The following is a 24,672-nucleotide window of genomic DNA, read 5'->3' as shown; positions in this document are numbered from 1 at the left end:
AGAAAGAGAAAGAGACAAAATATTAGCAAACAACCATAACTGGGTACAATAATCATTTAGTCTGAAATGTAGATGCAACGTAGAAACTACCACTGCTTTCTAATTGACGAAGAAAATGACAGCAACGTTTGTCTTTTATCAAAAATCTTCTAAGCCCCTCATGGTTAGGTTTTAAAATTAATTATGTATTTACCTTTTTTTTTTTTTTTTCATTACTAAGGAAGAACTCCCTCTGCTCTTGGAAGATATTCTACTCTACTGATCTTTTTTTTTTTTTTTTTAATTTAATTTTTTTTTTTTTTACCTGATGATTGTCTTAGGCACCCTCCTTACATAATAAACCATCAAGCTAACTTGAACAGGGAAACTGAGTCACACTCAAACATGAGCTAAGGTCAAAGTTACTGAAAATAGAAGAGGGAGAAGGGACAGGTCTACATGAGTGACAGTTGGGCTGACTTTAGAAGGGACGAGAAACTCAGGGAGATATGAAGACAACTACCGAAGCAAGTGGAAGACAATGTTTTAAAGTTTATTTTGTTAAAAAATACTTGTCACTTGGTTCAGACGGCAAATGTCAAATGAGCCCACAATGATTATGTAATAAATGCAGAACATACCACAAAAAATTGAGACTAACACAGAAACAGAAAATACGACCTTATGAATACAACTCTGTTCAGCGTTTCATTGGTGATGGTGAAAGTCAACTCCCTCAACCATTTTCCTGGGCTTTCTGTAACTCACTACACAGCATTTGTATTAAAAACAAGTAATTAATCAATGCTTACCAATAGAGCACTGAATGATCCTGCAACTCAGAGCAGATTTATTGCCCTATTAAAATACATAACAAGTATAAAATGTTTCTAAGAAAATGTAACATTTGACCAAAAGTCTAAACCCTCCCCTTCCTTCCCCCTCCCCCAAACACCCCTGCAAAAGAAAATAAGGTAAAATTCTTATATTAGGAGAAAAAGTATTTACATCTATGGATTTATGTCATGTAGTTGAAGCAACTTACTTAGCAAAATTAAACAAAATAGTGGGCACCGGGTCTTCTGAGGACGCTCTGGTCAGCTGAGAATTCTGTGTGTGTGCTGATCTGAAGCAGGGCCAAGGGTATGAACAGCCTTGATTAAGGGGGTTTGGGGCAGGGACCCTCTTTAGTGTGGGCAAGAAAACTAGTGGGAATATGACCAGTGAGAAGAGACAGACAAGTCTGAAGTTCATTCTCCCCTGGGGCTGTGGCATTTGAGAATTCTTCTAATTTTTGTTGGGGGTGGTGGTTTGGGGAGGGAAAAGGGTAATTGTGGGTAGTAGATGCCAAGAATTAAAAAAACAAAACAAAACAAAAAAACATGAGGTGGAATCTGTATCTTTGAAACATTTTTCTTAAATTTGATTTCTGACTGGGGTTCAGCAATTGTGTTTTGCTTCTTCTGCAGGTTGGCTGGACAGGCAGGGGCCAGGTCTGCTGCTACCTAGCCTGACTTTCTCTCTAAGGTCACGGACCTGTGATGATCTCTTAGGTCTGCGAAAGGAACTGTCTCCAAGCCCTGCCCGCTGCCTTGAAGCACTTCAGAAACTTGGTGACACTTAAGAGGATTTCCAAATTCAAGTTAGCTTGTCTCTTTGAGTTTTTACACTTTTTACTTCTCATACCTGGGCAAATGTTTTTCTTTTTTTTTTTTAAAGTGGCAAAATATCTCACAAATGCCGGTGCTTTGAAACATTAAATAAGTCTTAAAGTCTTCGGAATTTCAGGTCTAACCTGCAAAGCAACCTTTTCTTAAAGAAAAAAAATAAAATATTGATAAATTAAAGGAAGAACATAAACAATGCCTTTCTTCTAAGTGACAGAAAAGACTACCTTGAAACACCCATTTTGGCATGTACAGATTTTTTGAGGGGGGAGCCTGGCAGTGTTCACAACACACATTGAAGTGCCTGCTAAGAAAAGCTGAAGATACACCCTGCAGTTAAGAGAAGTTCTTGCCTTCAGCTAATCTTAGCATAGAGAACAAAAAGATTGTAACATAAAGCTTTGGCCGTTTCCATTCTACTATATACATTTTAAAAACTACACAGTCATAAATTAACACAGTGATTAAATAAGCTCATATAAAATGTAATTTAAATTAAAAAAAATCACAGCACATTATAGAGAAAAATAGGAACCAGTTTCACAAAAAAAGATTATATATACTTCTTTACCCTGTGGAAACAAATTTACTACGAAAACACAAAAACTTCATAAGTAACCGTCAGAATGAAAATCATTTCTTATTCCATTCTTGCATTTTTACACAACCCTTCACCCACCTGGGGAACATTTCCAGAAATTAAGTCTTCCTTGAGCAACAGAGCAGTTCTTCTGAGAAAATAAACCCCGAACCAAAGTGGGGGTGGGGTGGGGGACATCCCAAACATACAAACTACAAAATAAATAAGAATTATAAAGTTTTTTTTTTAAAAGTAACCTTAACAATTATCAAACTAGTAAGTTCTGCCTTATCACATAGACTCTCTATACAACATAACCCTAAAATTTTATTACTATGAGGTATTTGGAGGAATTGGTAAAAGTGATGCACGGCCTGCCTGGGGAAGGGACTCGGTGAAGTTGGGGGGAGCTTTGAGAGGGAACCAGGAGGAGGAGCTTTGGTTTATCAGCAAGAAATTGGGGGGAAAAAGTCATCCTTTGGTATCAAAGAAAGTTTCATTGCATGGTTGCACGGAAAAAGCACCACGGTGATTAATTATTCCTTTTTTTTTTTTTTTTTTTCATTAGTGGCCTTTCTAAGAGGCTGAGGTATTCAAAGAGTATAAGGTGAGAGAGGTCAACAGCGGTTTAACACTTTGGTTCAAGCAAGGCACTCGTCCTAGGAGTTTACAAAGTTTGCAACATGTTTGCCTAGAGATTTACAAGTAGAACTAGCAGTAGTAAGAGTAGTATTTCCTAATGTTGTTGTTGTCATTATCGTATCATTATTATTAAGAATGAAGACAAGTTTACACACTGAGTGAAGAGTGAGGCGGGGAGAGGAGGTGGGGGGGGAGGGGCGGAGTTCCCTCTGCAGACCAAGGCCGTGCACGAAAATATCTTTGGTATTCTTTGGTATCATCAATGTGATTAAAATCACCAATGGAAATCGAGTGAGGTAGCGTCTTTGGTTCACACTATAAATAGTAGATCTTTACACATTTCTTTTTTTTTTTTACACGTGGAAGTAGCTATTTCTTACCTTCTGCTTCTTTGTCCTTACTATTTAGTAAATAGTTACCAAATGTACTGTAAAGCTAACCACACCACAAGAATAATCCAGAAGGCCAATCGAGTCTCAAAACGGCCTCTGGTGTTTGAATGCACCCTAAACTAGATAGGAAAGGGAGAAGTGCTTTCTCTTTGTTTGCTAAATGCATAGTTTTCATCCTTTATGTACAAAGAAGGGAGGCCCTTTCTTAGGGAAAATGTCTTTATAGCTCGTGTGAAAATGTCCTAGGACTCTTTGGTATAGCAAAGTCTGCATTTAACCTGCAAAGACCGGTTGTTCACCTGGGGTAGCAATAGGAGTGGCATGAATCTGAAAGTAATATAGAGCTTCATCTTTTTTTTTTCCTGGAAAATTAATTATGCTTTTGGGGGGTAGAGTGAGTGACATGTTCAGTTGGAACTTCTAAATTTCCCCACACATTTTCTTTGGTTTTTTTCTTTTGGGGTGTGGGGGTCGTCTATTCCAGGTGTATCCAGGAACTAGAATACTCAGTGCTTGACAAAAAGAATTCTTTTACCTGAACATTTACTGATGTCTGGGCTCTTGGGGTGTCCAGACATCGTAATTCCCACTCTTTCTCTTGGCCCCTTTTCAGGGAAGCTTCTAGTCATGAGAAGACCCGAATGATTTATGGCCAAAAACAGTCTAACTTCCATTCCACCAAAAAAAAAACACCAAAAACAACCCAAAACATGCTATTTGAAATACAGTTTTGGAATAAACATGCATACAAAGAAAAGAGTGCGGTATCTTTTTAGGTGATTTCACTAAAGGACTGAGAAATGATGGGTGAACAAACAGCACTGCTGAGTGTGGTAGGTGAAGACATTTGAGACGTAAATTAACGCCAGACTAAACAGGAATGGAAGCATTTTCTATGTGCCAAGTCAGAAGCAAGAAGGAATCAGTCATACATGATGTAATACATGTATTGCTTGTGAGAAGCTGAGTTTGTCCATTAAGATTTCTAAAAAGCAAAGGTTGTGAGTATGCCTAAATAGTCAAGTAAAAAAACTGCTTTTCAGGCTCTGATTTGTGCATCTGTTTATGAGAAAATATATCTCTAGGCCCTGAAATTGCATAATGGGTGCAAATTCAATGCTGGTATGAAAATTATCTTTGGTGTTAGCAAATAGGATCACTGGTTATTAAAAAGAAAATTATGGGGAAATCCATGGCCATCCAGTGGTTAGGACTTCATGCTTTCACTGCTGGGGGCATGGGCTCGATCCCTAGCTGAGGAACTAAGATCCCGAATGCCACAGGGCTTGGCCAAACAAAACAAAATATTGTGGTGGGAATATTAAAAGTGTAGCAATATTCCTTGAGACTGTGTCTATACTGTACCAAAATAATTGGTTGAAAATGTAAATCGCATTGGTCAAAAATGTAACCAACTAATCTGAGTGGGTAACATAGGGAAAATAAAGCAAAAGACACAGTTGTCTGAATTCAACTTTCGTTTTTCCTGGGGTATTGAATTTGGTAAGGTTGTGTGTAGACACAGCTTGAATTTCCCTGCATTTAAAACTCTCATGTTTTAAATAAAAAAGGCTTTCTTCCCTCCTAAGTGATAAATATATTGTATTGTATTATTTTGCCCCCCTCTTTTTCTGGAGAGAGAAAAAAATGTTCATCAGTTTTTTTCTTTTTCACTTACGTCATTGACAAGATTATATTTTTAGCAAATCTGAGAGGATGGCCATTTAAATGGTTTCTTTTAATAGCTGAACTATAATTGTGCCATATTTAGAAGGGGAAATTTAAAGATGGAATTTGGGGTGAGATTGAAAAAAAAGTCAAAGACAAAATGCGTCAAGGCAAATGCACAGTTTCATCCAAGGAAGAGTATGTCTTGGTTTCCTTTTCTCATCCCACAGCAGACATGAAGGAGACACTGATGGCTTGTGGGTTCATCTCTCCAGGTGCCTGCCTCTTCTAGGCCTGGACAAGATGCTCATATTTGATCCTAAGGAGTTAGGTTTTGTGTCAAAATGGTTCAATGTTTAATTTGGCATTTCAATGAGTCTCAATAAATAGCTTATTATTGAGATAATATTTAATTTTATATTTCTAGTTAGGTGTGGTGATTAAGAGTACCCAATTCTTTAACCTACTAGTACAAAAGGTATCCACTTACGTGCTTACAGTTCAACTGATCCCAAGAGGGTTTTTCTGGGAACCAAGTGATTCACTTGGGTACTACTAGAACAACTGTATTACCTTGGGTGGGTTTTTTGTTTTTTTTTTTTTGCCTTGATTTCTATAGCCCTGGTTTAAGTGATTTGGAAAAATAGAAATTTAAAATTTTGTATCTGGAAAATTTTCAGGTCTAGTTTTTAACCTGTCCCTGTTAAGAGGGTGGAATCTATGTTATAAAATTTCCAGCTTAATGCGGTAGCAAGAAAGAATGTAGTATGTTTTGGAGGCTATGCTTAGTGAAATAGATAGCTTAATACCTATGGAACCCAAGGTCTTACCTTCCACTATAATTCTTGCTTTCTCTATGCAGTTCCACAATTTCTTGGTTGCACATGTTATTTTTATTGGTGTCCAAGTCACAAAATTGGGATTGGCAATCAAATCAGCTTGATTATATTCTCAGGATATAATGAACTAGATAGTTCATTTTAATAATAATGTTAGTCTGCTTATTTTGTGTGTTTGTAAAGTATTTTAAATAGGTATTCTGTGTAAAATGGATAAGGAAAATTTTAGTCAAATTTACCTACGTATGGGGTGCTTCATTCAGTGGCATTTTACCAAAAAGAATGACTTTGAACAAATTTTCTAGTTTAGCTACCTGTCCTGTTAAACTTAGTTTTCTAAGTTTACAAATGGGTCCTACTTCGGAAGAATCACCAGGTTTTCTCAGCTGTGAACAGAGCATGGAGTCATGTCTATATGTTTACTTAAGTGACATTTATAGTTCCCGAAAGGGAATGTGCCATATGGATGTTCGTGTATACTGCACTGACCTCTCTGTTATGATATAAATTGCTTCCCTGAAGCTACATTCTTTCTTGCCAGTTCTGAAAACTAATATTTCAAATGCTTCAAGAGTCATAAATAATAGTCATGATTCTACGTGGTATGTGTATTACAGCTAGATCAGTTCATACGTATAACTTTACATAGTATCTTGTGTAAAAATAGCTTTGGTTATTAAAATCATTGCAATAAAATACCTGCACTATAATATTAAGTGTGTTCTTTGGTACCTAGGTGATTTTCTTTCTTTAATGGATGGACTCTTGTTTCATTTCTTAAAAAATATCTGAACATTCCTTAACAAACAAAGAGAATGCACTGGTTTAGGTGTCATTCAAATTTCTTTGCTGGGTTTGAATCTGCATTTAGGTTGTGGGCCTGGCAGGTTCAAACGCTAGGCTAGTTGAGCAAAATCAAGCTCCTAATCCCATGAACTCAGACAACCCCACACTATGTTGGTTGCACTCCTACAGCACAACCCTTCCTGAAGACCAGCCCTGCCTAAGTCCCTAACCACTGGTGGTGGTAGTGGTGGTGGTGGTGTGCATGTGTACGTGTGGGTGTATTCAAGCACACACCCACACACAGTACTGAGACACCATACACCTTCATGGTGCGGTGGAGTGGATGAGGAAGTCTGATCTTAAAGGTGTCCACTCGATGGCTCAAAATCACTATGCTCCAAACCACAGGACAGCCAAGCACAGCGAGGATGATCACGGACCGAAGCTGTGAGATCCAGTGGTGCCTTCCTGCTCATAATTTTTCTTGCCAAGTTGTCACCCGGCTGAAGTGTGTGTCTCCGAACAAAGTCAGAATGCAGGTGAGCTATGTCTTTGGTTTCTTTGGACTATAAATAACACTTTTTTTTTTCTTCAAATATTTCTAAGTATAAACCTGCTATCTTGAGGTCCTGGTCTTTAAAAATTTTTTCTTTTTATTTAAAGCTTTTCCACCGAGGTTTCAGTTCGTGGTTATTCCTTCATGCTTTGGTACAAGTGCTTGATGAAGAAGATGAGTTGCCTGAATTGGAGCCGCCCTCGTCCTGCCACTTGTCCAGACTCCTCCTCCTCGCATTCATGAAGAAGTTGCTGACGGTGCTCAGCTCCAACCCCAGCTGCTGGGAAATGGTGATTTGCAATTCTTTGGATGGACGCTTATTTTCCTTGAATATTGCATGTAGAGTTCGACGCTGGACATCTGTGAAGACCAACCTGGGCTTTTTGGGTGTGTTGCCTCTATCCTTCCCGTGTTCTTGCTCTTTCCTTTTGCATGCTGCAAAGAGACACAGAGGCTGTTAGAACAGACCGGCTGGGAGACTTGAGAGTAGAAAGGCCCAGCCCATTCAATCTGTTAGGCATTCCTCATGGCCACCTTCTATCTGCTGACTTCTAGTTTTAGCACCATCGTGGGCTGGGAGGGAAGTGTAACAAAGGCATAGAGAATGAGGAGGAGATAGAGTTTTGTGAGTAGTGGGCATGAGTCCTGGCTTTGACAAGTATCTGTGTTTTGTTGGTAGTAAATCAATTAACGGAGTGTGGACCTTGATTACTCATCTGTGGAATGTTGGGTTTTAGATAAATGAACTGACTATTGGAACCTTTTTTTTAATCACTATCTGTAAAGTAGATGTAAGAACATCTACCTTACTGGGTTGTGGTAAGAATATATGAAATAGTATGTAAAAGTTAACGTTAACTAGTGAAGTGAGTGAAGTCGCTCAGTTGTGTCTGACTCTTTGCGACCCCATGGACTGTAGCCTGCCAGGCTCCTCCATCCATGGGATTCTCCAGGCAAGAACACTGGAATGGGTTGCCATTTCCTTCTCCAGGAGATCTTCCTGACCCAGGGATTGAACCCGAATCTCCCGCATTGTAGGCAGATGTTTTACCATCTGATCCACCAGGGAAGTCAGTAACATTAACTAGAGGGCTTCACAAACACAAAGTCTTATCCCCTAGAAGTGGGTGTTGCCCTCAAAGGATTTACGGTCTGCTGCTAGTGGAATACTAAGAACCTAATTGAGGGTCTAAAAGCCAAATAAAAAAGGAATTGCATTTGTTCCCCTTCTGATTGTTTTTGTTTCCTAGGAAACAAACTAGGAAGAGTTAGTATGTAAGAAAACTCCGTAAAGAGTGTCCTACCATGCCCATCAAACAGTTTTCCACCGATTCTTTGGTGGAATCAGGACTTGGGGAGCAGGGATGAAGTGCACTTCGTCACCACTGGGGCTAAACTGTGACATTAGCCATGTTCACCTTTGGGGTGTCCCTGTGCCTCCTTTTTGTTCTTCACGTGAGTCTTGCTGTTGGAGTTGCCCTCTTCCCTCACCTCATGTCCCGCTGAGAAGGCCCATTTCCTGCCCATGCCCATACAGGCAGTTCCTATTTCATGAAGCTGCCTCATGGCTGCTAGAGCTATTCTGGTGCATCATCCCAATGTGGTCCTCAGGTCCCCAGGGTTTGGTGGTGGATCAGGGTCTCCTCACCTCAGATGCCATACTCCTGTTTCTCAACTAACTTGGCTCAGTGGCTTCCACCTGCCAAAGGGGCACTGAATTGCTAACGATGCCCTCCCCTCCCTCATCCGCCCACCTCCCCCATCAATGAATCCCCGCAGCCATCCCCACATAACCAGGCAACTGAAGTAACAACAGCGCTCTCTGGCTCTGCTAATTCACCTTTAAGACAAGGCTCCAGTGCTGTACTCCCAGTCAGTTTCCGGCCCCTTGCTGCACCTCCTCCCACTTCCTGCAACCTCCCCCACTCCCACCCCCCAACCCCATGCTGCCCACCCAGTGTAGAGGTTCCGGAGCAGCCTCAGTTATCTTCACAGCTGGCTAGTACACACTGTAAGGTGTACACTCCCACCACAGCAAAAGGCAGACAGGGCATCTTCCCGGTGGAGATGGGGCCTGCCTCTCTTTCATGTCGCTGTAGCCGGCTGCCCTACCTACTGCTGTCTCTTGCTCCCTCTCCCATCTTTCTGTATTCCAGGTTCCTAATTCCCTACTAGGTGGTTCACCACTTCTGGCTACGTGCAGCCTCTGTGCTCTCCCCAGTTAGCCCTGCCCTTCAGCCTGCCCCTACCTTTTGTACCCTGCTGTTCCACAAGGTGGATTCCCTTAAAGCTTTAGGTGTCCATTTAGCACAAATCAGTTGAGCAATCAGAGCAGCTAAAAAGCTATTGGGTACAGGTTGAAAAAGCCTCCAGTCTTCAGAGTGCAATCTAGGAGTCTCCAAGTTTTGTTTTTTTTTTAATTATGTGCTATTTAGTAAAGAATGCTTTGAGTATTACATTCCCTTGTGTTATTTCTTTATACATGATATGCATGTGTTACTATACAACTGTGTTACAGACATTATAAAGCAAACACAAAATATAGAAAATTTTAAAAGGGTAAAATAACATAAATAGATATAGAAATTCTTTTCTACAGTTGCATCAGCTTACTCAGGCCTCAGAGTGCATTTGCCTCACTCCAGCGCTCACAGGTCCATTATATTAGGAAATATAAGAACAAGAATTTCAGAATGGACATGAGGGATTGTTGTTTAGTTGCTAAGTCATGTCTGACTCTTTTGCGACCCCATGGACTGTAGCCCACCAAGCTCCTCTGTCCATGGGATTTCCCAGGCAAGAATACTAGGGCGGGTTGCCATTTCTTACTCCAGGAGATCTTCCATACCCAGGGACTGAACCCATGCCTCCTGCATTGGCAGGCAGAATCTTTACCACTGAGCCACCTGGGAAGCCTGGACATGATGGGAGGCCTCTCTTTTATGTCCTCAGTTATGAAAGAGAGATTTTAGAGCAGCCAGGTCTTCTGGTACCTTTTATAACACATTCTATAGATCACTGGCTCTGTCCTTTGCCCACCATGACAGGAAGCATCTACATAATGGGAAAGATTTATTAAATATCCAACTCCCTCAGAGCATTGAGCTGTATATCCTGAACTAAGTGAGAGAGTCCCTGCCCCCAGGGAACCCACAGCCTTCACTGGACAACCAGATTAAGTCCCTGAAAAAATAAGCTGACTAGACTAAAGTCAAGCCTAGTTAGTTTGTGTCAACCCAAGTAGACACAGCTTTACATAATACTGATGCACATGGCTGGTTGATTCATTCACTTACATTCAAAAACGAATATAACACAAGCCTTTCTCTTAAGGAAGTCAATCTAATGGTTATGTAACCTAATAACTGCAGGAGTATGACAAGAGCCTACAGGATATTATCTCTGCTTGAGGATATTAAAGAAGGCATCACACAAGAAGGATACTTATGCTAGGCCCTAAAGGATGAATAGGAGTTTGCTAGTGAGAAAAGCAGGAAAAACTCATTCCCAGCAGGGGGAGCAGCACTCGTGAAGGACTGATAAGTGTTAGTAGATTGGTGGCGGAGCAAGAGTGCACGCAAGGAAGAAAGCTGTGGGGGACAAGGCTTCACAGGTAGACCGAGATCAGAAATGAATTACCTTGTAGGTAAGGTTTTGAGTAAGTGTGCTGTGTGATTGAATTTTAGTTTAGAAAAACCCCTCTGGCAGTGTTGTGGGGGGCGAGGTGGAAAGCAGCAATTCAGGACATGTATGCTGACATGTGCTACTTTGACCTCCTTTAGGACACTCATTCTTGCACCTGTTGGAAGACGCTGGTGACTCTCAGCTGAGATCCATGCTGGGAACTGCCCTTGGCCAAAGGTTATGCCATCCCAGAGAGAAGCTGGAGGGCTAGACACATCCAGTGGGGGATTGGGGGAGTAGGGGATGGGAGTATGAGGGTAGAGGTTGAAGACAGTGGAATGAATTGGTTTAAGGCTCCCCCACACCAAACCCTTGCATCTAATAGGGACAACTTTGAAGCATTATCCAGCTCCAGAGTACCCTGTAGGATGGGTTGAGGCTATTTTTGCAACTTCGTTAAAGTTCAGCTCCATCTGCCTGGTCTTACTTCCTCCACACCCTTCCCCACTCGAAAAGGGTTAATCTCCATAGCCCTCTTTCTGCATGCAAGTCTCAGAGTCTGTTTCTCAGAAAACCTGGCCTAAGACAGAAGCCAATTAGAAAACCAGTGTAATGAGGACCCCAAGATAGACAATGGCAGTTGAAGATGGAAAAGAGGAAGCAAATTTAAGAGCTTCTTGGAAGGGAGAACCAAGAGGAATTAGTAACAACAACCCTGCTGGGAGGATGGAGTTCAGAACATCTCCCAGGCTTCTGATTGGATGGTAGTAAGGGGGCCATGAGGAATGCAGATGGAGGAATGAGTTTTATGAGAGCAGTTGTCACTTCTATGAGGGACAAATCCATCTGAAGTGCATGTTGGACATCCTGTTAAATATCTCCAATAGGTGGGTGTCCAGCAGATGGCAGAATACATGGGGCCTGGAGCTCAGGGGGAGAGATCTGTGTTAGGAATATAGACTGGGAGGCGTTAGATCTAGATAACTCTAGACACTTCCCTGTGCAGAAGCTGGAGTGGCTGAGTAAGAAAGTAGAGAGCTCTGTACAGTGAAGAGTGGACTAAATTACACAGAACACATACCTATGTAAAAATAAATAACTGAGCATTGGGTGCAGACTCTACTTATTTATCATTCAAAAGGCAGAACTAAGGGAAATCACAGAGATATCTATTTTCAACCCAACTAGGGTAACTGAGGGCTTTCCAGGTGGTGCTAGTGGTAGAGAACACACCTGCCAATGCAGGAGACATAAGAGACCTGGGTTTGATCCCTGGGTCTGGAAGATCCCCTGCAGGAGGGCATGGCAACCCACTCCAGAATTTTTGCCTGCAGAATTCCCATGGGCAGAGGAGCCTGGCGGGCTAGGTCCATAGGGTCACATAGAGTCGGACACGACTAAAGCGACTTAGCATGCACGTACACAGGGTACCTGAGTGACTTCAGTGTGGTCCTTAGCACTTGCAGGACTTGGCTGAAGCTACTCCAGAGCACCCTTTCCCAAATGGCATCAGAGGCATGATATTGTCTCAAACACGAGTTACTTGAAAAGATGGTTTGCAGGCCAAGTACTTTCAGAAAAACCTACTATACATAGCCTCTTCCTCAAAATGCGTTGTATGTGTTTAGCACATATAATTATGTTTCTCAAATTTATTTAATTCCAGAACTTTGTTTGGTAGAAACTGTCTATGTCTTATACAATACTAATTATGGGGAAATGCAGTTTGGAAGTTCCTGCAATGAGCTTTCAAGCATTGCAAATGTCACTATGTCAGAACCTGGGAAGTGAGATTCTCCTGGGGCAAGGAGCCTGGCCAACTCATTCTGTCTCTCCAGGGCAGGCTGCCATAGTGCTTGGATGTAAGGGGAGCCCAGTACTCATATGGGTACTGGATGGGGTGACTGTGATTAAATGTGTGTGGTTATATCTGGAAAGAGCTTTGTACAGAAGTTGGAGTGGCCAAATAAGAAAGTAGAGATGTCTATAGAGTGAAGAGTGGACTAAAGCTTGTTGAAGGTCAGTGTGTAACTTCAATGAGGTGCCCAGGAGAAGCAGCCCACAGAAACAAAATCATGCTTCTAGAAGCGTGTATAGAATTATAGTTGTGAGACCTGTTAAGAGAATATAAATGAAAGCAATGTTCTGGCATTTCCATGGAACTCATGTCAGGGTACACATTGTTGTTTAGCAGCTCAGTTGTGTCTGACTCTTTTGCGACCCTATGGACTGTAGCCTGCCTGGCTCCTTTGTCTATGGGATTTCCCAGGCAAGAATACTGGAGTGGGTTGCAGTTTTCTTCTCTAGGGTATCTTTCTGACCCAGGGATCAAATCCTCATCTCCTGCATTGGCAGTTGGATTCTTTACCACTGAGCCAGCAGGGAAGCCCCAGAGATTACCTAATATAAAGTTGAAAACCAGCAACTGGTCTATAAAAGTGTGCAGTGGACAAAGAGAGAGAATAAGAAAGTGGGAATAAAGTCTGACAACAGGAACCACTGCTTAGGGAACAGTATTGCATGTGTTTTATGGGAAAACTATATTTTTGTGTGGGTGTATAGTTTTCACTAAAAATAGAGTAGTTATCACAGAACCGGACTAAAGGGAAGAAGATTTCTATTACGTGAAAAAGGCAATACTGAAGAGGAAGATGACTCATCCCAAGTCACCTCCATGAAGGTGGGCAAGTAGATATGTTTGCAGGATGCAGTGGCCAAGTGTAATAGGGCTGTCTCAGGTGACTTTGATCTCTGGGAGCCAGGTCACCTACAGGCAGTACTGTATGGGAGAAAGAACCAGGTGTGGAAGATAGCAAAAGGCAGAGAATGATTTTGTGTATCACAAGAATAAAGATGATAAAGAATTGTTTTTTTAAAAGGCAATGCACGAGGATGTGGGCAAAGGACAAGCTTTCACCTCAGGCATGCCTGGGGCCTGTGCTTTGCCCAGAGTTGGCAGGAGAGAACCAAGGGTATTTCAAGAAATCTGAATTCTGAAAGATGTTGAAAGGCATTCAATGAACAATGAGTTTTGAAGTCAGGCAGTTTGGGAAATGCTGAGTTAATGATTAAGCAATCTTCTTTAATGCAGGACTTCTCAGAGCCTTTAACATGCTAATATGCACTGATACTTTCTAGCTTATGGGGTCTCTCAAACTTATTTGATTAAGCAACTCTTTACTCAGAGATTCTCTCAGGAATGGTGTTGCTTAGAACCATGTCTCTCAAAATCTGGTTGCCAGACCCATGCTGGTCTGTAAACTGTTACTGACCTGTAGCAAGATCAGAAATTTGAGAATAAACAATTAGAAAGTTTTATGGCAGTTTGACATTGCTCCAGCATTCTGTGATTATTGTTCTAGTAATATATTTTTTATTGTATTATCAAAACTATTGGTCCAGAACATATGGAAATCAGAGACAAACTTCACTACACAGAGTTGAAGAAGCCTTGTCTTAGAATATACTTTATAAAACATGGTATACAGTAACATCCTAGAATCAGCTGTCACCCAAGCATTTGTGTGTCAACATATCCATTTTCCTGATATAATGACACAAAGGACTTTACAACATCTAAACTGCTAACTGAGCTGTGCAAAAGTCTGCCAAGAATTTGTTTGGGAATAAGTAGGCACATTGCTGTACACCTGAAAATAACACAACATTGTAAATCAACTATAGTTTAATTTAACAATTACAACAAAAAAAGATCTGCTGTGCCATATTAAAAAAAATACATAGGTACAGACATGTGGGCTTGAGAGACATTTATAAAGCCAGACAGAATCATAATACAACTTCTTAAATGAACCTGAGCTCACAGGACACAAGCTCAAGTCCCAGCTCTGTGGCCACTGATAGATGTGTGATCTTGGGCAAGTTACTTGTCTTCTAGAGCCTTAGTATACCCAGCTGTAAGGTAGAGAACAGTGGCTTTCTTTCCTCTCAGGATTAGAATAAGCATGAGATAAGATAAGCTATGGGCTTCCTAGGTGGCACTAGTGGTAAAGAACCCACCTGCCAATGCATGGCACCCCACTCCAGTACTTTTGCCTAGAAAATCCCATGGACGGAGGAGCCTGGTAGGCTGCAGTCCATGCTCTAGTCCATAGGCTAGAGTCGGACACGACTGAGCGACTTCACTTTCACTTTTCACTTTCATGCATTGGAGAAGGAAATGGCAACCCACTCCAGTGTTCTTGCCTGGAGAATCCCAGGGACAGGAAGCCTGGTGGGCTGCCGGACACTACTGAAGCGATGCAGCAGCAGCAGCAGCAGCCAATGCATGAGACGTAAGAGATGTGGGTCAAGGGTTTGATCCCTGGGTCAGGAAGATCCCTTGGAGGAGGGCATGGCAACTTGCTCCAGTATTCTTGCCTGGAGAATCCCATGGACAGAGGAGCCTAACAGGCTACAGTCCATGAGGCCTCGGAGAGTAGGACATGACTGAAGCAACTTAGCATGCACACAAGATCTGATTGTTGAAATGACTGTTAAAATGACAAGTGCTTAGGAGATATTCTAGATGTTTACAAATTAATTCTCTGATCTTTTCTTCTCTGATCAAGATGCAGGTATAAACACTGAATTTACACAGCAAGTTTGGGTCTTCGCTCTGTCTCTAGCCTATGGTATAAACTTGGGCACATCACTTGATCTCTTTTTCTGCATCCTTTCAATGAGTATGCAGTGTTCTAAGGCCCCTGCAGGCTTTAGAGCCCTGTGAGTCAATGAATAAACCCATGCAGTATCTCTCCTGGTGTCCAAAGTCTTATATTATCTGTTAAAAAATTTCCAAGGTAACCTTACTCTGTCTTTTAGAATATATAGCCACTATGGTGACTCTTCCATTTTATCTTCTCCATCCTTTTGGCTTCTCAAAAAGAGAAGGTAATGGCTCTGCAGGGACACCATCCAGTTTTGCAAATAGTCCGGATCCATGTTTATTTGAATGCAGGTGATCTAATACAAACTCATATTCTTCACAGTGGCTTCAGACTTATGAGCTTTAGAGATGAAAATGATAACAACAGCAACAACCACAGACCCTGTGAACAGTTAAGCATTCTGAGCCCTTGAACAATAGGTACTTTATATTTTTGCCACTTTCTATTTTTCATTAACATTATAGGAAAATTGTCTGAACTTGCTGCTTGAGGTTCTTGGTATATCTGTCCCAGAGTTGGCTGCTTCACATAGCACAGAATTGTGGATAAAGAGGACGACCACTTCCTTGGTGGTCCAGTGGCTAAGACTCTGGGCTCCCGAGGCAAGTGGCCCAGGTTCGATTGTGGTCAGGGAACTAGATCCTGCATGCCACAACTAAGAGTTCATACGCTGCGACTAAGACCCGGTGCAGCCAAATACATATTTATTTATTTAATAAATTCATTTATTTATCAATAGATAGAAGAGGCTGTCTTCTTGGGGGCACTAGTGGGTGTTTCAGTGTGAACTTATGGAAAGTACACCAAGGATCCAAGTAGACTGAGGGTGTCCATTATATTCTCAGTCTATAAGGGAGGAAGGTTCTGAAAGGAGCACCGCTCTAGTTGTTGAAAGTTTTAGGTTCTGGCTCTGTCATTAATTAGTTGAATGGCTGGGTTAAATCCCTTAACGAGGCTAGTCCACGTTCCTTAACTGTATAATAATGAAAGAATTTGACTAAAAACTTTACAGTTCCTCCTGGGTGCAGCCCTATGACTTGACGTGTGTAAAGAGCTTTCAATATCACTCCAGGGAAAAGACATACAGTTCAGATTTCTATGTCCTAAGTGGGCACTTGGAGAAGTGAGAGGGTTGAACTGTTCACTCTAGCTGCCCCCCTCCCTGCCCTCCTCCCCTCTATTCTCAGAATATCCCCATGCCAGCACCATCTTCTCCCTCCTGGCAGGCGGTGGGGAGGGAAGACCTCTGGGCAGAGCACCTGCAGATGGAGTAGAAAAGGGACTGAGACGTGTGTGCCCAGTGAACAGTATCACTAGGTGGGACCAGAAAGCTGAACTTCATAAGTTGTAATGACAATTTGAAAAGGTCTTCTGGAAAATTTTCACTTATCTTAGCTACCCTAAGGAGGAATATGGAGAACTGTGTGTGTTTGGTGGGGGTTGTAGATGTACAAACGGACAAGTGACCAAGAAGCCACAGTATCTGCTAGAATAAGATGAGAATGGAGTCAGATGAAGGATAAGCTGTGTGTCTCTCACTTTAGAGACGTTATTTAATTTTAGCAATAGCTCGGTGAGGTATGACATTTAATAGGAAATTTGGGACTCAACTTGAGGAGAGAACAGTTTTGGCCTCAATGTTTGGATAGAGACCTCTAGACAGACAGGATGAAAGGACTTGAGGGGTGCCAAGACAGAACCAGGCTTGGCTGATTCAAATCAGACTTATTTGGTGATCTGACTCCATGGGACTGAGGAAGGAGACTGTATGCCTACAGCTTCCCCAATCACACCTGGGTTTTACCCTGAGCGTCCTTATACTATAGCCATGTACTTTCCGCCTCCATACAACTGCTCAAGAGTCTGCTGTCCTATTGTGATTGAGGAGAGGTGGGCCAGGGAGCAGAAAGGGGAAGGCCTGGGATTCCAGGGCACCATGAAAATGCACTGTCATCTCAAGACAGTGTGGTGCACTTTATCAGGGGCCTGTTAGAAACACAATGTCTTTCGCCTGAAGGCTGCTGACAGAACTGAAAACTGCAACCTGCAGAGCCAAGTGCTCTTGAACAGGTGAGCCTGCCATGTCCCACATCACTCAGGGAAGGCCTGGCCTGGAGCTGGAGGAGGGTCCGGGCAGCTGCTCCTCTCCTGCTCCAGGGTCTCCAGGACCAGTAGGGTATATGGGGAGGGCAAAAACACACACTGAAATTCCACCCAGATTCCTGATGGAGTCAGCAGGGATTTCCTTGCACATCCTGCTCAGGGGGGCTTGAGACTTCATGGGTAGGAAAAGGGATAAAAAAGCAGTGGGACCAGAATAGGCAAATCCATAGGGACTGAAGTAGTAGGTGGTTGCCTGTGGCTGAGTAGGTAGTGAGGGGTGTGGAATGCAAGGGTCTGCTAATGGGTACAGGCTTTCTTTTTGGAGAGGAGATAAAAAGGTTCTAAAATTGTGGTGAAGGTTGCACAGCTCTGTGAATATACTAAAAACCACTGACTTACACCCTTTAAATGGGTAAATTGTAGAGCATGTAAATTATTTTTTAGTGCGTGCATGCTCAGTCACTTCAGTCGTGCCTGATTCTTTGCAGCCCTGTGGACTGCAGTCCTCCAGGCTCCTCTGTCCATGGGATTCTCCAGGCAAGAATACTGGAGTGGGTTTCCATATCCTCCTCCAGGGGATCTTCCTGACCCAGGGATCGAACCCACGTCTTTTATGTCTCCTGCATTGGCAGGTGGGTTCTTTACCACTAGCGCCACCTGGGAAGCCCTTATTTCTTAGTAAAACTATTTAAGAAAGAAGTAGCTGGGCACACATACAGAGTGAGCCCTCTGCTCTCACTGCCCAGGAAACCTCTCCTGGACTAACAGGGATGGTGGCATTGCTGTTCATGTCTACTGAGCCCCCAAACACTGTCTCTTGACAGCTGAAGCTGCTTTTCAAAGTAAACTCTATAAGACAATACATGTTCGAGGAGGAAGCATGCAAATAGAACAAATTTCAGTAAGACAAGAATGGGTAACACACATGGTAAATCAACTATATTCCAATAAACATTCTTCAAAAAGACAAGAATGGGGGAACTATGGAGGTGAATATGGGAGGTTCTTGAGCCCATTTAACAGGATGGCATCCACCTTGTGGAGATCAGAGAGTCAGTGGGTGGGCCACACAACTTTAGGATTAGAGCTCAGACTGCAGGAGTGCTGGGTCATCATGTTATCTGCTTTGCTTTGTGTTATGTTACTGTCCGGCGCATATTTTTTATAAGCCAGGCCCCTCGCTGTTCTGGGGATGGGACAGCTCTTAAGCAGCAAATTTACCCTTCCCACAGTATAAAGTACAATTTGAAAAGCAACTCCAGTGAGTTCTAACTGATACAGCCAAAGACAGCCTTTACACGGGAAGGGAACACCTGCATGGACTATTTGGTAACGATGATGCCCAGGAGAGGGAGGTGGGGCCAGTACAACCTGCTGGACACAGGTGAGCTTTGCTGGTGTCTATGACTTTGTGGGTAGCTTAAGTACCTATGGAAGCTCTTCTGGGCATGCTTATGAAACACCTAATACAGACATGGAAAGAGCAGATGTTCCTGGTCAAGGATGATTGCTGTATCTTACCCCTGTACCATGCTTTACAGTGCTTAAAACACCTCCATTAAACCTTCCCATGTGATCCCACAAAACTCAGGGGAGGTAGAAATGGATAGTATGTCTTTTTCTGTAAGTGAAGAAACGCTGTTAAAGAGGTGAGGTAACTTACCTATGGGCACACAGCTGGTTAAGCTGGGGACCTCCAACTCCACTGTGCCCCAGAAGCAGATGCAACACAGGGGACACATCATGAAATCTTTCCCCAGGATGGTTAAATAGGGAAGGAGCAGCTGGTGAGGGGAGCCTAGGGAACCCAGAGCCATGGTGAGTGGAGCAGAAGCAGGTGGCTAGCCAGGCAGTAGGCCTATTATCAGCCAGACTGGTCTGGCGGAAAGGACTGCATTGGCCCACCCAAGAAAGTGGGTTGCATACAAATTGAGATGGAGGAAGCCCAGGCAATGAAGGGGATGCAAGACCCACGCTGGCCTGGGAGAGGGGCCAGAGTGAGTGTAGTCTCAGTAAGGGCACAGAAGAACACTAGAGGCTGTCTCTGTGTGGATATTGGCTCTGAGAGGAAGCACAAGAAACCTGAGCTGATCCAAAGCAAAGGAAAGATGGGTAGCAGCTAAAGTCAGGAGAGGTCTGCTGCACCAAACTCAGGTTGGAAAAGTTGCTCAACCCCCTCACCTCTCCACCCTGTTTGCTTCTATAACTGAGCTTTTCAGGACACAGACCTGCCTTCCCACCCATCTGCTGCCTGGAGTGCTCCAAAATACTTCCATCAATTTCTCTTCTCTAAAGAAGGCTCCAGAGCTGTAGCCCAAGAGGTTGGACTTTGTGACCAAAGGAGGGCAGAGGCTGGCTGAACCTGGGAGGGATGGAACAGAATTGACTGAAATGTACAGCTGCTGACAGTAACTGGTGGAGCTCCTCAATAGTTTGGGCCCTGATAATTGGAAATATGTGATATCGATGCCCTAGTTATGATGTTGATTCTGCAAAACAGTCACAACAAATGGCAGACCTGATGAATTACATGCTTATTATGCATTATTATCTCATGCAGGCCCATTGTGAATTGTAAGTCTTAGCTTATTGATCCCATTTCTTTAATTAATAGCCATATATAACACTTCACAATATTCACAGCAATTGAAAATTATAAAATGGAACTCCTTCAAAAATAGCCTACAATTTTGACTTTTCACTTGGTCATCAGACATTTCTTAATTTTAAATTAGTGGTTTTCCTTGTTTTCATTACTGGAAAGTCATCTGCAGAGTCAGTTGAAAATGCTATTCTTCCAATGACAGATGTATCATACAATTGGCCTCACAAGGGTCTCCAGAAAGCCTGAGAGAAAGCCCTTGGTGGCTGCTTCATCATGAGATTCAAGGACCTTGACATTCTGATCCCGACCACTGTTCCCACCTCACTTCCCACAGCTGCCCACCCACCATCCATACTAAATCACATTACTCAGAAGTCAGTCCTAAATCTACTATGAATGTTCACACTTCTATTCCTTTGCTCAAGCTGTTTCCTCACTCAGAATGTCCTTCTCTTTCTTTTCCCTAACTCAAGGCTTAGCTCAAGCATCTCACTTTCTATCAAGACTTCTCCATCCCCTGTCTCATATAGGGAGAACTGTGGTCTCCTGTGCCCACAGAGCTCCCCAGAAAATTACTTTACCTACCCATCTCTCTCACTAGGAAACAATGAGTTCGGGCCAAGTAGACTTCAGATTATTAATTTGGCATACTCAGCATCCTTGTTGGATAAATAAGTTGGATGTGGCTCCATAGAAAATGGGGAGCCATCCAAGACACAATCCTTTTAAATTCCCAGGTGATTCTAACACGTAGCCAAGGCTGAGAACCACTACTCTAAATCAGTGCTTCTCAAACTTGAGTGCATAAACTTGAGTCATTTGGACATCTTATTAAGGTGATTTGGGAGAATGGCATTGAAATATGTATAATATCATATAGGAAACGAGTCGCCAGTCCAGGTTCTGCAGGATACTGGATGCTTGGGGCTGGTGTACTGGGATGACCCAGAGGGATGGTATGGAGGGGGGAGGAGGGAGGAGGGTTCAGGATGGGGAACACATGTATACCTGTGGCAGATTCATTTCGATATATGGCAAAACCAATACATTATTGTAAAGTTAAAAAATTAAATTAAATTAAAAAAAATAAAAATAAAATTGAGATCAGAAAAAAAAAATAAAGTGAGATGCTCACTGTTTAAAAAAAAACAAAAAACGACCCCTGTGTGATGAAACTAAGACCCAGCACAGCCAAGTAAATAAATAAATATTTGTTTAAAAACAAAACAAACAAACAAAAAAGAAAATTCTGATCTGGCTGGTCAGGGCAGAGTCTGAGATTCTGCACATTTAACACGTTCCCAGTTGCTCACTACTCAGTCACTGGTCCAGGATGGTCCTCTGAGTGACCAGGGTCTAGAGTCCAGAGCAGAAACTGTAAGGTGTGGGTCAAATATATCAACATCACCTGGGAGCATGAAGGGGAGGCTTGTTCAAAGTGCACATTCCAGAACCCTATCCTAACCCTACTGAATTAGATTCTCTGAGAGAACTGATTCACAAACATACATCTTCCCAGGTTTCCCAGGGAATTTGGAATAAAGTTGGAGGAGATTCTGTCATTAACTGATAGAACTTCCTAATGCTGAAGGGCAGCAGGGTGGCAACTGTGGAGCTGAAGAGCACCCCCTCTGGAAAATGAGGGTACTTCACACCCATCCCTTCCTCTTCCTCCTGATTATACACCAGGCTGGCAAAGGAGCAGAAACAAAGAACTGGGGGCTTATCTTCTTTTATATCACACTTCCACACCCACGCTGACAAAAGGACCCTGATGAATTTTCACTGGACCTGTTTTATGTTTTTTACATTTAGGGTATTTTTAAAGTATTATTGCACACAATAACATGTTGGTACAAAGGTACATACACATAAACATATTATAAACCTGTTCCACATATTTCAGGCAGGGCTTCTCAGACTTTAACATGTTTTAGAATCACTTGGAGAGCTTGTAAGAACTCAGATTACTGAGCTCTTTCCCAGTAGGATTTCTAACAAGTTCCCAGTGATGTTGGGGCATATGTATGGGAGAAGAACTGCAAATGAATACTACAGAAAAAAATTTTAGCGGGTTTATTTATTTTATGGGTATGGGTGAAGCAAGTTTGAAATGATTTCGGATGTATTACAGAATTGAGCAAATGAGTAACTGTGCATGTGGGTTGGTGTGGTGGATAAATTATTGGGTAATAGGGTTCTCACTGTAGAGGAAGGGACATACAATTATGGAATGTGGGTAGGCAAGAAAAAATCCTATGGGGATATGTTACAGTTAGATGGGGAGGTACTTGTGCAAATTCATGATTTTAAAAATATGTATGTAAGCATGTTTATGTGTATGCGTTCATGCTCAGTCACTCAGTTGTGTCCGACTCTGTGCGACCCAAGGACTGTAGCCTGCCAGGCTCCTCTGACCATGGGATTTCCCAGGCAAGAATACTGGAGTTGGTTGCCATTTCCTCATCCAAGGGATCTTCCTGACCCAGGGATCGAACCCACGACTCTTGCATCTCCTGTACTAGCAGGTGGATTCTTTACCACTGTGCCATTTGAGTTCAGGTGCACATGTATATTATTTATGTATGAGTGCATATGTATGTTTGTGTGGTGTGTGTGCATAAATATCCATACATTTTTTTCCCTGGATTTTTCTGTGAGGGCTGGAAAACAAAATCACCCTGGTAGCCATGAGCACACTTAGTACCCAGGCCTTCTTGGTCTCTAACACCATTCCTCACCACAATAAACCATGGCTCACCAAAGAAGAGGTAGACTCCAGGACTTGGAACATCTTATAAGGAATGCCATAAAGTTTAAAGGGGGAAAAAAAAAAAAAAAGATAGGGAGAAGGAGGACGAGAAGGAGAAGGAAAAGACAGAAGCATGTCACAAGAACACATGAGCCAAATTAAAGGGGTTCTCACTCTAGTGTTCTTGCCTGGAGAATCCCAGGGACGATGGGGCCTGGTGGGCTGCCGTCTATGGGGTCGCACAGAGTCGGACACGACTGAAGTGACTTAGCAGCAGCAGCAGCACTGTCAAATCTGAGAAAGCTTGAGAGTACCAAAACAGGTATGTACAGAACTGAATTAGAAGCCACTGGGAAAGAAGGAATGTGTGAATCCACACCAATAACAAATGGGTAAGTAGATGAGAGAGAAGGGGCTCTTGCTCACAGAAGAAAGCCGAGAGCTGACTGTCAAACAAGGCAGGAAACCAGAGATGGAAAATCATTTTGAAGCCGTAGCGATGAAGAGTAGGTCAGGCAAGAATCAACAGTTGCTAAATCTGGGGGGAATTTTGATAAGTAGTAGGATATTTGCATAATCTTATCAATGGACAAAAAAGTGAACTGTGGCTACAGAGGAAAGATCTGTACTCTTGGAAATACATTCCTAAGTACATAGGAGTGAGGGGCCATGATGTATGTAATATACTCTGAAATGGCTCATGAAAACATTTCTGTGCATATAAGAGAGTGAGAGAAAGACAGACTGAGAGAAATTGGCAGAGAGAGAGCATAGGTGCACAAATGATAACACAAATGGGATAAAATGTTAACAATTAGTCAACTGGTGGGTAAATGGTATATGCTCTTTGCACTATTCTATTTTTGTATCATTTGAAAAATTGGAAATTTTCAAATAAAATCTTAAATCATGCTTTTGATTAATATTTACACTGAGATAAGTTCTATTGTTAACTCTTTATGAGCTTAATTTTGTGAAAAATTAAAGTTAAAAGTGTATTTAATTTATGTACTTTTAAAACCTAGAAGAAAACAAACCAAGACATAGACGGGTATCATTTCTGGGTTACAGAATTATGGATGACTTGATTCTGTTGTATTGTTTATAGTGTTTCATATTTTTCAAAGCTATTAGAGAAAACTTATTTTTGAAAAAGGAAAATATTCACAAAATATTATATATAATATTGCTGACTGTTATGTCATTGATTTCTAATAGCACACACAAAATAAAATAAAAAACCTGAAATCACTGAAATGTCCAATGACAGGAAAGGTTGTTGGAGAGGTTGTATAAATTATGATACTTCTAAAATATTAGTCATAAAATTTATGTTTGCCCAATCAATTTATGGAACCACCTAAGTATCCACAAATAGGGGGTTGGTTAAATTATAGCATAGCTGTAAAACACAATGTGCAGAATGTTTTCTGACCCAAACTGCTCCAGGAGTAGGGGGAGGGCTTTGACTCTTTGCCGTCTTGCAAACATCCTAGCTATACAAATCTGCTAAATGAGTAAGTGCTCAGTTCAGTTCAGTTCAGTTGCTCAGTCGTGTCCAACTCTTTGCAACCCATTATTCTTCCATGTATTTTCAAATGTTCTATCATAAATTTGGTAACAAGGGATTTTAATTTAAAAAATTGTAACATAGTATGTATGGATCATCCCATTGAGAAAAGATTGGAAGGATATTCACAAAAATGAGGATTACCTATGCTTATGGGTGATTCTTGTCACCTTTTTTCTTGACTAGTAGTAATACTTGTACAAAGAAGTTATGTTTTAAAAGCATTAGATGATCATTAA

The 24,672-nt window shown here is 42.0% G+C and overlaps 1 protein-coding gene across 1 annotated transcript in view; it reads right to left on the bottom strand.

Annotated features, from left to right (window-relative positions):
• Positions 1-264: 264 nt before the first annotated feature.
• ONECUT1 (one cut homeobox 1) overlaps positions 265-24,672 on the bottom strand; it is a 39,614-nt gene continuing 15,206 nt past the window's right edge. Inside the window, exon 2 of the mRNA XM_019968809.2 lies at positions 265-7,544. Within this exon, the coding sequence (XP_019824368.1) occupies positions 7,252-7,544 (293 nt within the window). The 3' untranslated portion in view covers positions 265-7,251. The remainder of the gene's footprint in view (positions 7,545-24,672) is intronic.

The sequence above is a fragment of the Bos indicus genome, chromosome 10 (assembly GCF_029378745.1).
Source record: "Bos indicus isolate NIAB-ARS_2022 breed Sahiwal x Tharparkar chromosome 10, NIAB-ARS_B.indTharparkar_mat_pri_1.0, whole genome shotgun sequence".
NCBI classification, from domain to species: Eukaryota; Metazoa; Chordata; class Mammalia; order Artiodactyla; family Bovidae; genus Bos; species Bos indicus.
This window is presented reverse-complemented; position numbering and strand designations above follow the sequence as displayed.